The sequence below is a fragment of the Gouania willdenowi genome, chromosome 11 (assembly GCF_900634775.1).
Source record: "Gouania willdenowi chromosome 11, fGouWil2.1, whole genome shotgun sequence".
Lineage (NCBI taxonomy): Eukaryota > Metazoa > Chordata > Actinopteri > Blenniiformes > Gobiesocidae > Gouania > Gouania willdenowi.
Window position 1 is genome coordinate 2,851,388 of NC_041054.1, and position 16,272 is coordinate 2,867,659.

Here is a 16,272-nt window from a genome sequence, read left to right on the forward strand (position 1 = left end):
CTGCAGATCTTCCCTCCATCAAGCTCCTCCAGAGGACTCCCTCCTCTCCAGTCACCTGCCACGCTACAGGTTTCTACCCCCGCTATGCTGTGATGTTCTGGAGGAAAGACCAGGAGGAGGTGTTTGAGGGCGTGGACCACGGAGAGATGCTCCCCAACCATGATGGGAGCTTCCAGATGAGCGTTGACCTGAACATTTCTCTGATCAGAGCTGAAGACTGGAGCAGGTACGACTGTGTGTTTCAGCTTAAAGGTGTGGAGGAAGATCTCACAGTCACTCTGGACAAAAGTGTGATTTTAAGCAACTGGAGAAAGTCTGATGGAGGTGAGAGACTCACTGACTTCACACTCAGAGCTGACTCACACAAAGCAGCATCACACTGTTGTTGTTGTTGTTGTGTAGGTGTTGGAGGTGTTGTAGGTGGTGTTGTTGGAGGTCTTGTTGTTGTGCTGCTGTTGATGGCCATCACTGGATTCTTCCTGTGGAGGAAGAGCTGTCCAGGTAAAATAAATAAAAACTGTTTTCATAAAATTTTTATTTGACTTTGATTGAAAGTATTTTAACTTTGCTCTAAATTATCTTTTTTGTTGATGTATTTTCTTTTTTTGTAGGTGTTAAAAAGGGTTTTTTTGTTCACTCAGAAGAGAAGAAAGTAAAGAACCCAAACATTCAGCGACAGGGTAAATAAATCTGAGCTTTGATCATTAAGGGCTTATACTACAAAGCCAGATAATTATATCCTGGATTTATCTCTGTTAGTGGGCTTCACCTAACCAAACATTGTCTGTCAGACAGAAGCTGTCCTATGAATCTAGATTACAACTCATTAAGTTAAGTGAGTTGATTTCAGCCTGGCTACGTGTGCTCTTATGACAGAGGAGTAGATTACAGCGTCAGACCAATCACAATCATGGAGAAACTGTGGAGAGAGATTTACGTCACAATTGAGGAAAAATATGAAGAATTAAAATTCATAATTCAGACCAAAAACTACATTGTTGCTGCAGTAAAAGCAGAGAGTAAATAATGCAGGAATTGATGAGTGTTAATGCTTAAATTAGTGAGATTATAAATGGAGAATAAACAAACACTATGATTAGTTTCACTTTCACTTTGTCTGTGGCTCTGATGCTACATTTATATAGATCAGCCTAAATCATAAGGTGGATAATATTCATCTTACAGGACTGAGGATCTTAGCATCACCACAGAATACATGAATTAATTCATTAATTTATTTATTTATTGGTCTGAAAGCGTCCGATGCACACAGGCTTTATCAGATAACTTATTTTACTTATTTTACTTTCAGTTCATCAGATATAAATCTCTATATTTCCTATAGTAGAGGTAGACAACTTTTATCACAGCAGGGCTGGAAAAAATGTGTTTGTTCAGAGGGTCACATGATCAACATTCATGTTAGCATTTAGAATAATGAGCGATATGAGCATTAATACAGGAAAGAACAAAGAGTTTCTAGTAATTTTTTGTATTTTTCTGTGATTTTCTACATTTACTTTGGGGGGAACATAAAATTAGACCGAGGGCCACATGTGACCCCCGGGCCACTAGTTGCCTATGTGTGTCCTATAGGATGTCATCAGGTAAATGAAAGGTTTGCATCAATGTCTAAATATTTTCTCTCCTGTCAGCGTCACATCAGATCCACACAGTGACGTGTTCACAATGATCCTCCTTTTATTGGACAGAGAACTGATTGGTCAGGAGGCGGAAAGTTACCATGGTGATTTAGCTCCGTAATATGTTAGCTAGCTTTGTAGGACAGCACACACTGATTAAATCCTGGAAGTTAGCGCGATAAGTAGAAATCTAGCTTCGTAGTATAAGCCCTAACAGTCTTTATATCTGTGATTTAGTGGATTAATAACCATTGATTTCTTTCTTTATTATTATTTTTCTTCATAGTGTCAGAGGAGATCAAACCCCCTGTGGAAACTACTGACAGTCCACTGATGAATGGTTAGTCCATGTACCTCTGATGCTGTTCTGTCTCTATGTTTGACCATTTGTGTGGTTTTACAGTCAAAAACAAAGTTTACAGAGATTTGTTTTTGTTGTAAATCTAAATCCCTGCAGAATGGGTCCATGGGTCATAGTTCATGTCATGTGCATCCTCATCATACACTATAGTGTACTGGTCCATGTATGTTTGTGGTCATTGGGTTTTCTGTTCACAAAAGGAAACCAAATAACAAAATAAGTGGTTACCGTAATTTATTTTTGTTTTTTTAAATTCAAAAATTAAAATTCAAGAGATTTTGAGAATGGTTAAACAAAACTTTAAATAGCAGTTGGTTTTCATTATCTGATTCTAAAAATAAACGACTGTTTTTTCATTCGGTGCAACTGGAAGTTGCCGTTTTCAAAGTAAAAGCGCGCATGAGGATGGTATTGTGTTCAGTGCTGGTTTATGATTAGAACAAATTATTTTGAGGATACGGCGCTAAAATAGCACCGACTGCCACCACAGGCACTGTGTAAATTCTGGTTCTATTAGCGATTGAGTTCCATTCTTTGTGGATGTGCAGACCCTAAGTATCATAACTGGTGTAAACTGGACAGTTTCTTCATGTTTGCTGAATTCACAAAAAGTTATTGAAGAAATTAAAATCCTTCTGACCATAATTGTATTTCTCTGAGAATCAGTGTTAATGCTGCTGCTGATCTGTTTCATAAATATAAAAGACTTTTCTATCAACAACTACTTGGTTTTTAACCCACGTTCTGTTTTTATTGTTTTACAGATGTCAAGGTTTTAACAGTCATTTCCAGGTCATCTGTAAGAAGCGTCTCCAGCGAAGAAAGCGTCTCCAGCGAAGAAAGCGTCTCCAGCTTTGGGAGTGACACACCACTGATAAAATCTTAAAAGCTGCACTCTTTAAAATCTCTTCTAATCATTCTGTGTACACTCTGTATCCCTGGAAATATTCATCCTCAAAAACGAGATTCATTTTTAGAAAGATTACTGATATGGAAATTTGCACAATGTCATATGTAAAGTAAGTTTATTTCAGAGCTCTGGTATGAAGATGTACAAATACAATGGTCCCTCAGGAAACAAAAAGAAAGAGTGTCCACACTCAGTAACAATTCTCACTGACTGTGAAACACAAGGTACTGGAAGGAAACCGGATGAAACGGGGCTCTGAGAAGCAGGAAGAGGAGAAGTGTATATATATATATATATATTCACAAGCATCCATATTGGTATCAATAAGTTCTGGATACAATATGCATAGAATTCTGCTATAATGTATACATTTATATAAGGAAATATGACCTCATTCATGCTTTTAAATGTAAATAGTTCCTTTAACCTGCACAAATGCGCTTCAGTAATGTGATGAATTATAGGTGAAATTGGCTGAAGGCATATTAAACACAGACAAGGCACAACATTTAGTCATTTTTAAAGCTTTTTTAAAAGCGTTTCGATCGTTACTTTCTTTTAATAAGCATGCAGACTAATGCTGATATAAACGTCATATCCGTGTGTGTCTCCAGGATCTCTGCTGTGTAGTTGTTTTCAGAGCACACAGGGGGGCAGACGTCACCTGTTTGATAAATGCTGAGACTTTGGTTTCCAGAGGGTGAATTGATGTATTTGCTCAGTGAACTGCTGTCAATATTTGTATTATGGGGGTTAAATGTGTTTTAATAAAGTCAGTAGAATAAAAGGGAAGCTTAACTCTAGTAAAAGTGTAAAGGTGTTACAGTTTATTCCTTGTTGAGCATGAAATGACATAATTATGGATGATGTCACATATTCATGGGGCGCTGAATGTAAAAACTTGGTCGCTGTTTCATAGCCTACTTTTTTACTTTTAGCTAACTTTCCTCACATTTAGCTAACTTTTCTTTCATTTAAGACAGAAATTCATGTAAAACAATGTTTCATATCATTGTTAAAAATGTGTAGACATGAAAAATAAATGTTAAATCTAAATGTTAAAACCAAATGTAAAAGTTAAATCGAAATGTAAATGTTAAATTTAAATGTTAAATCCAAATGTAAATATTAGATCTAAATGATAAATTTAAATCTAAATGTGAAATTGGTTGCCAGGTGTAAAGCTAAATGTTTAGAAATTATACGAAGTGGGAAGGCGATGGCAACACCCACACCCCACCCTCAAATGTCTTTGGTTACAGCATTTTGGTACTTTCAGTGAATCTATGTCTGATGAACTGTGTGAGAACAGTTGTCCACACATTCCCTCAGCTTATGTGCTGCCCATACATCAGTCATTACCGCTCTTTTGAGTTTGTGAGTTCGGCGCAATCCCGCAATGTCTCTTCCTCCACCACACTCACTGAACCAGAGTCAATGATGTGGGCGTGGCCTCTTGATTGTCAGGTGCTGACCTGCCCACTTTGCATGACTTATAAAGATTAAGCCTTATACTTGGCAATGGAGTTAACATTTAGATTTAACATTTAGATTTAATATTTAGTTTTAGATTTAACATTTAGATTTACATTTAACATTTGGATTTAATATTGAGCTTTAGATTCAACATTTAAATTTAGATTTAATGCTGTGGCGGTTTTGTTGTTGGCTTACGCGTGCTGTGTAGAGTGGATGCTATTGTGGCCAAAAAATAAAGAAAGTGAAGTACCAAAAGGCATTGAAGTCCTGTTGGATTTTCCAATCCATTTATTGCAGATGAAATGACCAATAAAACCAGGTTGTAGATATTGCAGGGTATGAAATAGCAAAACACTCCATACATTCGGCATGATCGCACGGTAAAAACCGTTTGTTCTCCAGCACCACACCTGACCCTCATTACAGCCTCTTTTTCTGGTTGATTAGGGCAGAGCCACTCCTCAAGCGCCCTCTACTGCTGAAATGGCTCCACCATTTAGATTTAATATTTAGCTTTAGATTTAACATTTAGATTCAGAATTAGATTTAATTTTGAGCTTTAGGTTTAATGTTTAGATTTACATTTAATATTGAGATTTTACATTTACATTTATTTGTGTACATGCCAGTATTTTTTGTTAACAATGAGAACACATGAATTTCTGTCTCAAATTAAATAAAAATAAGCTTAATGTGAGGAAAATAAAAGAAATGTTCAAATATGTCAGCTATGAAATGTACATTCTGCACCCCAAACATATTCACCTGAATTCACACATTAGATTAAGAGAAGGAACAGCTGCGTGTGAAGAAGCTCATTACACCTGTGCTGGAGAACCTGAGTTTGTGACTTCTACCCAGTAACAGTGAAGAAAAAAATCCCATTGGCTGAACAGGAGGCTGATGGTCACGTGACGCCTCTGTGTGTTTTGGGAGCGCACAGTGTTGATCCACAGGAAAGAAGTCAGTGCTCACCTCCACCATGAACACCTTCATCTTTGTGCTTCTCCTGGGAACACCCGGCGTGACAGCAGGTCAGTCCACATTCATTTTCACACTTACTGTCTTTATGTGAGGAGGAATGGAAAGCTTTGTTTGACGCTCTCTGACGTCACTTTACAGCCTGGAGTTAGACTCACTTATTCACACTGGGACAACTTTACACCTACAACACTATCATCTGCTCTCTTTCAACACTTTCACATCATTTATTATTATTTTTTAACGCTTTCAAACACACGTTTATTAACGAGTCCGTGACGAAAACTTAATTTTTTTTATTTATCTTTTTCATTTTTAACCTGCTCAACAAAGGTGCACGTCACGTGACGTCAGTCAACCACATTCACTGAGAATAAAGTTCAGTTTAATGCACACTCCGAAACACAGAAATACCAAGATTGGAGGAAAAGGAGAATTTAATTTAATTAATTTTATTTTTAATATGTAAACTTATTTAATCAAACTTTTAAAATCTATATCTGGAGCAGAATAAACATTTTTTGTTGAGTAATATGGTGTTCCGATTGTAAAGTTGCTCATGCTAAAATAAACAGCAACTTTTTGCAACATTTAGTTACAAACCACGTTTTAAAAGCATCTTTTTTAAGTTACTTTTGAACCAGTTTTACTTACAGCAATATGTGAAATTTGTGATATTTACTTTTCTCATAAAAACTTCTGACAGTCCACTGATGAATGGTTAGTCCATGTACCTCTGATGCTGTTCTGTCTCTATGTTTGACCATTTGTGTGGTTTTACAGTCAAAAACAAAGTTTACAGAGATTTGTTTTTGTTGTAAATCTAAATCCCTGCAGAATGGGTCCATGGGTCATAGTTCATGTCATGTGCATCCTCATCATACACTATAGTGTACTGGTCCATGTATGTTTGTGGTCATTGGATTTTCTGTTCACAAAAAGGAAACCGAAAAACAAAATAAGTGGTTATTTGATTTTTGTTTTTTTTAAATTAATTTTTTTTAATTCAAGACATTTTGAGAAGGGTTCAACAAAAATATAAATAGCAGTTGATTTTCATTATCTGATTCAAAAAAATAAACGATAGAAAATAAACGCCTGATTTTCATTAGGTGCAACCGGAAGTTGCCATTTTCAAAGTAAGAGCGCGTATGAGAACAATATTGTGTTCTGGCAAGAGCACAAAAATATTTAGTCCAGACTAAAATGTCTTTGGAATCTAACTCTGAGGTGTTTTTTGACATGACAGAAAAATCATCTGCAGAAATCTCTGCATGCATATCACACCCAGGGTGGAAGAGGTTTACCTGCTATCAGGTTGTCTTCCTTGAGACAATGTGTCATTTATTTTACTGTTTCAAGAGGAAAAAAACAATAACAACCTTAATGACCTGCTGTCAGTCTGTCATAGAAATATGTGGGAAAAACATGTGATGTTTATTATTATTTTTTAAAAGTGTTTTGATTGTCAATTTCTTTTAATAAGCGTAATTTTTTACAGGTGATGAGGTTCGATCAGTCACTTCCAGTTCATCTGAAGAAAACGTCTCCAGCACTGGGAGCAACACACCGCTGATACAACTTAAAAGCTGCACTCTTTAAAATTTCTTCTAATCATTCTGTGTACACTCTGTAACCATGGAAATATTCATCCTCACAAACAAGATTTATTTTTAAAAAGCTTAGTGATATGGAAATTTGCACAATGTCTTCTGTAAATTAAGTTTATTTCAGAGCTCTGGTATGAAGATGGTACACATGCAGTGGTCCCTCAGGAAACAAAAAGAAAGAGTGTCCACACTCAGTAACAATTCACATCTATTATAATAGAAACCAAGGAAGGCTGCTATTGGCTAACGACATAAACAAAGGTAAAGGGATTCTTACTGACTGTGAAACACAAGGTACTGGAAGGAAACTGAATGAAACGGAGCTCTGAGAAGTCTTAATTTATATAAATATATACTGTATATTAGTCTTAATTTATATATATATATACTGTATATTAGTCTTAATTTATATATATATAATGTATATTAGTCTTAATTTATATATATATACTGTATATTAGTCTTAATTTTGTTTGGCGTTTTGTCTTAACTTTCCAGTCCTGTTTTTTTAGTTTTTCTCAGTGGTTCTAATTCTCTTCAGTAGGAAAGCCTGTAAGGAAGAATTTAGAAATAGAAAGTGATTATAATAAGGGGGAAAAAAATCACAATCTTTTAGTCTTGATTATGTTTTTGTTAGAATGTTTTTAGTTTTAATTGTATTTTTTAGTCTTTTTTTTTATTTAAAAAAAGTCTTTATTATAATTTTAGTCTTATTTCTTTTCTCTCAACTGTTTTTTACCAGTCCTATTTTTTTTTAAAACTTATTTATGTTTAATGCTCAAATAATAAATAAATATAAGTTTATATATATACCATTAGTCTTTAATTAGAAGGTTTTTACATTTATAAATGAGTTATTACAGTTAATTAATTTACTGCTGATTTAAAGCAATACAAGTTACGTACAAGAATAGTGATTGATCAGTTTTCAATTATTATGGTGTATGCGCAATTTGATTTATTTGGTATTTGTATATGAGTTGTTTAATGTGTATTAAATTTAGTATTTAAAAGTGAAAACAGACTTTTTTTTATTTGTTAATTCATTATAAGATTTTTGCTTGGTTTTAAACTGACTGTCCCTAAGGTTGTTTATATCTGACTTGTATCATTGCTTATGTAAAGCTTGTGTTGTTAGAATTAGTTTTAATCAGATGTTTTGAAACTTTTTGTCCTTGTTCCAAAAAAAAAAAAAAGAAAGAAAAGGTCTTGAAAAAGTTGATCAGACTGAGGATATATTTAACTAAAATCAATATTTAAGGCTCTGTAATGTAAGGACATTTAATATAAGGATAGTATGTCTTAAAGAGACAATAAATGAATAAAGTAATATTTTATATCAACACGTGTTTTTCTTTCTCTCTGATATAAAAAAACAAAAACAAACTATGGCGATACAGCACGTGTTCATTCCTTGCAGGAAACAACTGAGAGTTGCGTAATATGAGGTTGTTTTTTTATAGATGTAGGTGTGGCCTATTCAAATATACCAGCAGCCAGTTTAGCGACACTACCCTGAATCCTGTTGGTCCACTTTATCTTCAGCACACAACAAACAGTCTCTGTACTTTTTTTTTAAATCCATTCTCAAAGTTCTTCAGGAAGAAGGAAACAAGAACAACCTCACCTGCTCTTCTGAAGAAGAGTTGAACCTTCGAGATAGATGTGAAAGAAACAAAAACAGCCAAAATGAATTCTTCATTTTGGCTGTTTTTGTTTCTCTGCCTGAGTCTGAGTCTGAGTCTGCTGTCTGTTCCTGTAACTTCAGGTAAGTTTGATTAAATATTAACATGATTTTTAGAATTGTTTCTATTCTCAGGACATATGTTTTATGTACAAATTATTGAAACAAAACGATTTATTATTAGTCACTGTTTAAAATTATTATTTGATTTTCGTTTTCAAATTGAAAAACAACAGGTTTTTCAGGGTGAAGAAGGGATAAACAAACATTTAAAAATCTGTTGATTTTAAATTTTTGATCCTAAAACCAAAAAACAGAAACACCAGAGGACAAAAACAAAACAAAACAAAAAATGCCCATTTTTTAACAGGTATGTACGTTTGCCGTATCAATATACCGACGTTCTATGGTTTTATCCAGAGCTGTATAGAGAGAGAGTTGTTACAACTCCAGTGGTTCGTTGTTCTACAACAATTGCGGCTCATGAAGCCTCACATTTTGTCTCGGAAGTGAGCAATTTTTTAACTTTAAGACGTTTTAATAATCATATTAGATATTATTATTTTTTATCATCGTATCTAAACACATTAACGTGTTGTGTTTTTTTTTTAATTTTTGTTCCTACCAAAAAACAGAAATACCAGAGGGCAACATTGTCCGTGAACTAAACCTGGTCACTGGCAGGTTTTATCAAAGAAACCCTGGGTTTCTACCTGGCTCCGCCCACCTGAACACCGTTTCTGAACACTTTAATAAACCTTAATACTTTTCTCTGAAACACATTAGTAACATCACACACCAAAGGGATGTCTAAAGGGATAAAAACTCAAAATTGTTAAACATAGGTTACTGTGGCAACTTATAAAGCACAGCATAGAGCGGCAGTAACTCCTCACAGCAAAAAGTTACATATTAGAGCCAGAACAAATAATCAGCCGATGTTGATTAATTATTAATGGCTGAAATCGGCAAAATTATTCTACCACACCTATTAATTGTTCAGCAACTCATAATAACCGTAGTGTAAAATATGTTAAGTACTGTATATGTCAGGCCTTTAGCTGTTGAACAGTTTCCTCTATTGTTTTTGGGTTCACTGTAATAAACTCTGATATTGTAGTCGACTCCTCCCCCTTAGTGGCTGAAGATTTTTGTGATTTTGTTGGTTTGTGCTGATGTTTGACCTTATTGATTGTATTTTTTCATTGAAAAATACAATCAATAAGTTGTAAATCTGAATGAATGACTCTGACTTTTTCTTACAGTGCTGCACACTCTGAGATATTTCTACACGGGTTCCTCTGACGTACCAAACTTCCCAGAGTTTGTGGTTGTTGGTTATGTTGATGATGTTCAGATTATTCACTACGACAGTAACAGCAGGACAGCAGTGCCCAAACAGGACTGGATGAAAGACATAACAGATCAACAGTACTGGGAGAGAGAGACTTGGAGAGCCATGGAAGATCAGCAGACGTTCAAAGTCAACCTTGAAACTGCAAAGCAGCGTTTCAACCAAACTGGAGGTTTGTTAAAGTTCTCTTGTTCTTTCTAATGCTGATGTGTGACAGTGTGTGTTAATGCTTGTTGTGTAGCTGTAAACAGACGTGTGGACCTGTGTTGGGAGTAACGCATTACAAAAGTAACAAGTTAAAGTAATATATTCCTGTTTTCAGTAAGGCAATAATATAACGCATTCCTGAAACAAAAATCATCAATATATTACTCGTTAAAATCTTAAGTTACATGTAGACTTTAATGAATTCCACTGACAAAATTGCTGATGTCAGCACTTCCTCTGTCGTCCCTCAGAGTCACTAGATTCTCCATTGTTGTGTATTGTGGATGTGATGACCTTAAAGGTGTCAGTGAGAGACTTGAAGCTCTTCTGTTTCCACAGTCACATGTAGTAGCGCCTCCTGTTGGTGAGATAAAGTAATGCAGCTGTGTTTTGTGTTGCTCCTAAAACTGGATCCAACTTTTAGATCTTTGTTCACATTCAGGCTTCAAAAGTCTTTAAAGTGGCTCCATGTCAGAATGGAGGCCTGCAGTGCTGAAAGGATTTGGTAAAGAATCAAACAGATGATCAATAGAAACACATTTACAATCAGATCAGACACATTTTTAGAACAATCTTCATCTATTTGTTGATTCATGTTCAATAATGTGTGTGTGTTGATGACAGACTGTCTGTGACTCACTTTGTCTTTAAAGTGCTCTCTGTCTGTCTCTCTCAGGTGTTCATATTGGCCAGGTGATGTATGGTTGTGAATGGGATGATGAGACTGGAGATGTTGATGGTTATTATCAGGATGGTTATGATGGAGAAGACTTCATCGTTCTGGACCTGAAAGAAGAGACATGGATCGCTGCCAAACAACAGGCTTTCGTCACTAAACTCATGTGGGACAGTAACAAAGCTATGATGTCATACTGTAAATACTACTATACTCAGATTTGTCCTGAGTGGCTGAAGAAGTACGTGAACGCTGGGCGGAGCTCCCTGATGAGAACAGGTAAACTCCCCTGAGCTTCCTTTGCTGCAGACACATGAACACAACAATGTTCCTCTGTCTTTATCTGTTAAAATGAAAAGTGTGATCACAGTGAGTGTAAATCACCTGTATCTGTATCTCTCTCTACACAACAACACACTTTGATTTCTCTCTTTCTCTCTCACACATTTCACTGATTTCACTTAAACTCTTGTCTTTGTTTGTCCTTTGATTGAGCTTTTATTTTGGTACTTTTGGTTTCACCTGTGACATTTAGATTTAATATTTTACATTTAGATTTACAATTTAATACTTAGATTTAACATTGACGGTATATTTTCACTAGAAAAGTAAATATCACAAACTTCACAAATATTGCTGCAAATTTGGTCAAAAGTAGGAGAAAATTAACATATGACATTAACATTAAACAATTTGATTTAAATTTAACATTTAGAGTTAGATTCAAAATTTAGATTCAACATTTAACATTTAGATTCAACATTTAACATTTAAGATTTTTTTAACATTTAGATTTAAGATTTAGCATTGAAGACTTAACATTTAGATTCAAGCCTTCAATTTAACATTTAAATTTATCGTTTGGATTTAACATTTATTTAGATTTAATATTTAACATTTAGATTAAACATTGACATTATATTTTTACAAGAAAAGTAAATATCACAAATTTCACAAATTTTGCTGTAAATCTGGTCAAAAGTAACATAAAAAATTCACATGTTTTTTAGACGTAGTTTGTTGTTAATGTTGCTAAAAGTTTGTGTTTATTTCATCATGATCAACTTTCCAATGGGCGTCCCATAGATATTTGCTGTAAAGCACAAACAGCAGCAGTAACACACTGAACATCCTTTCAATGAGCTGCTGTTCAAAGCTCACAGTGACTCTTTCCTTCACCACATTCAGGCTGAGATGTTCTCAGATCAACTCTTCCTCCTTCCTTCCTTCTCCTGTTCTTCATTATTAAAGCTCACTGTGTGCTCCTTCTCTTTCCTCTGCAGATCTTCCCTCCATCAAGCTCCTCCAGAGGACTCCCTCCTCTCCAGTCACCTGCCACGCTACAGGTTTCTACCCCCGCTATGCTGTGATGTTCTGGAGGAAAGACCAGGAGGAGAAGGTGTTTGAGGGCGTGGACCACGGAGAGATGCTCCCCAACCATGATGGGAGCTTCCAGATGAGCGTTGACTTGAGCATTTCTCTAATCAGAGCTGAAGACTGGAGCAGGTACGACTGTGTGTTTCAGATTAAAGGTGTGGAGGAAGATCTCACAGTCACTCTGGACAAAAGTGTGATTTTAAGCAACTGGAGAAAGTCTGATGGAGGTGAGAGACTCACTGACTTCACACTCAGAGCTGACTCACACAAAGCAGCATCACACTGTTGTTGTTGTTGTTGTGTAGATATTGGAGGTGTTGGAGGTGTGGTGGGTATTGTAGGTGGTGGTGTTGGAGGTCCTGTTGTTGTGCTGCTGTTTATGGCCATCGCTGGATTCTTCCTGTGGAGGAAGAGCTGTCAAGGTAAAATAAATAAAAACTGTTTTCATAAATTTTTTATTTGACTTTGATTGAAAGTATTTTAACTTTGCTCTAAATTATCTTTTTTGTTGATGTATTTTATTTTTTTGTAGGTGTTAAAAAGGCATTTTTGGTCACTCAGAAGAGAAGAAAGTAAAGAACCCAAACATTCAGCAACAGGGTAAATAAATCTGAGCTTTGATCATTAAGGGCTTATACTACAAAGCCAGATAATTATATCCTGGATTTATCTCTGTTAGTGGGCTTCACCTAACCAAACATTGTCTGTCAGACAGAAGCTGTCCTATGAATCTAGATTACAACTCATTAAGTTAAGTGAGTTGATTTCAGCCTGGCTACGTGTGCTCTTATGACAGAGGAGTAGATTACAGTGTCAGACCAATCACAATCATGGAGAAACTGTGGAGAGAGATTTACGTCACAATTGAGGAATAATTCTTTAAAAATATGAAGAATTAAAATCCATAATTCAGACCAAAAACTACATTGTTGCTGCAGTAAAAGCAGAGAGTAAATAATGCAGGAATTGATGAGTGTTAATGCTTAAATTAGTGAGATTATAAATGGAGAATAAACAAACACTATGATTAGTTTCACTTTCACTTTGTCTGTGGCTCTGATGCTACATTTATATAGATCAGCCTAAATCATAAGGTGGATAATATTCATCTTACAGGACTGAGGATCTTAGCATCACCACAGAATACATGAATTAATTCATTAATTTATTTATTTATTGGTCTGAAAGTGTCCGATGCACACAGGCTTTATCAGATAACTTATTTTATTTATTTTACTTTCAGTTCATCAGATATAAATCTCTATATTTCCTATAGTAGAGGTAGACAACTTTTATCACAGCAGGGCTGGAAAAAATGTGTTTGTTCAGAGGGTCACATGATCAACATTCATGTTAGCATTTAGAATAATGAGCGATATGAGCATTAATACAGGAAAGAACAAAGAGTTTCTTGTAATTTTGTGTGTTTTTCTGTCATCCTGTGTATGTTTGTTGTTGTCTTGCTCGTTGTGAAGCATTTTGTGCATTTCTGTTGTTATTTTGTGTATTTTTCCTGTAAAATTATGTATTTGTGTGTATGTCATTTTGCTTTTTTTTGGAGTATTTTTTTTTGTTTTTCTGTGTCATTTTCCTTGTTTGTTGGCACTGTGGGTTTGCAGAGTCATTTTTCGTGTTTCATTTGTCTTTTTGTGTACTGTTATTGTCATTTTCTGTAATTTTGTATTTTTAGAGTAATTTTGTGCATTATTGTCGACGTTTTTTTCACTTTTGTGTGAAAGTTTTCAGTAGTTTTGTGTTTTTGGAGTTTTTTGTTTTTATCTCAGCTTTTAATGTATTTTCCTGCAATGTTGTAATTCTTTGTATTTTTTTAATATATTCTTGCTCATGTTTTTTGTATTTTTCTGTGATTTTCTACATTTACTTTGGGGGGAACATAAAATTAGACCGAGGGCCACATGTGACCCCCGGGCCACCAGTTGCCTATGTGTGTCCTATAGGATGTCATTGGTAAATGAAAGGTTTGCATCAATGTCTAAATATTTTCTCTCCTGTCAGCGTCACATCAGATCCACACAGTGACGTGTTCACAATGATCCTCCTTTTATTGGACAGAGAACTGATTGGTCAGGAGGCGGAAAGTTACCATGGTGATTTAGCTCCGTAATATGTTAGCTAGCTTTGTAGGACAGCACACACTGATTAAATCCTGGAAGTTAGCGCGATAAGTGGAAATCTAGCTTCGTAGTATAGGCCCTAACAGTCTTTATATTTGTGATTTAGTGGATTAATAACCATTGATTTCTTTCTTTATTATTTTTCTTCTTAGTGTCAGAGGAGATCAAACCCCCTGAGGAAACTACTGACAGTCCACTGATGAATGGTTAGTCCATGTACCTCTGATGCTGTTCTGTCTCTATGTTTGACCATTTGTGTGGTTTTACAGTCAAAAACAAAGTTTACAGAGATTTGTTTTTGTTGTAAATCTAAATCCCTGCAGAATGGGTCCATGGGTCATAGTTCATGTCATGTGCATCCTCATCATACACTATAGTGTACTGGTCCATGTATGTTTGTGGTCATTGGGTTTTCTGTTCACAAAAAGGAAACCAAATAACAAAATAAGTGGTTACCGTAATTTATTTTAGTTTTTTTAAATTCAAAAATTAAAATTCAAGAGATTTTGAGAATGGTTAAACAAAACTTTAAATAGCAGTTGGTTTTCATTGTCTGATTCTAAAAATAAACGACGTTTTTTCATTCGGTGCAACTGGAAGTTGCCGTTTTCAAAGTAAAAGCGCGCATGAGGATGGTATTGTGTTCAGTGCTGGTTTATGATTAGAACAAATTATTTTGAGGATACGGCGCTAAAATAGCACCGACTGCCACCACAGGCACTGTGTAAATTCTGGTTCTATTAGCGATTGAGTTCCATTCTTTGTGGATGTGCAGACCCTAAGTATCATAACTGGTGTAAACTGGACAGTTTCTTCATGTTTGCTGAATTAACAAAAAGTTATTGAAGAAATTAAAATCCTTCTGACCATCATTGTGTTTCTCTGAGAATCAGTGTTAATGCTGCTGCTGATCTGTTTAATAAATATAAAAGACTTTTCTATCAACAACTACTTGGTCTTTTAACCCACGTTCTGTTTTTATTGTTTTACAGATGTCAAGGTTTTAACAGTCATTTCCAGGTCATCTGTAAGAAGCGTCTCCAGCGAAGAAAGCGTCTCCAGCGAAGAAAGCGTCTCCAGCTTTGGGAGCGACACACCACTGCTACAACTTAAAAACTGCACTCTTTAAAATCTCTTCTAATCATTCTGTGTACACACTGTATCCCTGGAAATATTCATCCTCAAAAACGAGATTCATTTTTAGAAAGCTTACTGATATGGAAATTTGCACAATGTCACATGTAAAGTAAGTTTATTTCAGAGCTCTGGTATGAAGATGTACAAATACAGTGGTCCCTCAGGAAACAAAAAGAAAGAGTGCCCCCACTCAGTAACAATTCTCACTGACTGTGAAACACAAGGTACTGGAAGGAAACCGGATGAAACGGGGCTCTGAGAAGCAGGAAGAGGAGAAGTGTGTGTGTGTGTGTATATACACATATATATATATATATATATATATATATATATATATATATATATATATATATATATATATATATATATAAGCATCCATATTGGTATCAATAAGTTCTGGATACAATATGCATAGAATTCTGCTATAATGTATACATTTATATAAGGAAATATGACCTCATTCATGCTTTTAAATGTAAATAGTTCCTTTAACCTGCACAAATGCGCTTCAGTAATGTGATGAATTATAGGTGAAATTGGCTGAAGGCATATTAAACACAGACAAGGCACAGCATTTTGGTACTCTCAGTGAATCTATGTCTGATAAACTGTTTGAGAACAGTTGTCCACACATTCCCTCAGCTGATGTGCAGCCCATACATCAGTCATTACCGCTCTTTCGAGTTTGTGAGTTCGGCGCAATCCCGCAATGTCTCTC

The 16,272-nt window shown here is 35.3% G+C and overlaps 1 protein-coding gene and 1 long non-coding RNA gene across 2 annotated transcripts in view; both read left to right on the forward strand.

Moving 5' to 3' along the window:
• Positions 1-16,272, forward strand: part of LOC114472539 (H-2 class I histocompatibility antigen, alpha chain-like) — a 57,650-nt gene that overhangs the window by 2,025 nt on the left and 39,353 nt on the right. The window contains exons 3-4 of the mRNA XM_028461863.1: positions 7-324; positions 403-501. Coding sequence (XP_028317664.1) covers positions 7-324; positions 403-501 — 417 coding nt within the window. The remainder of the gene's footprint in view (positions 1-6; positions 325-402; positions 502-16,272) is intronic.
• Positions 12,845-15,834, forward strand: LOC114472541 (uncharacterized). Its single transcript, XR_003675140.1, has 3 exons — positions 12,845-12,882; positions 14,570-14,623; positions 15,410-15,834. It is a non-coding gene; the product is annotated as an uncharacterized LOC114472541 (long non-coding RNA).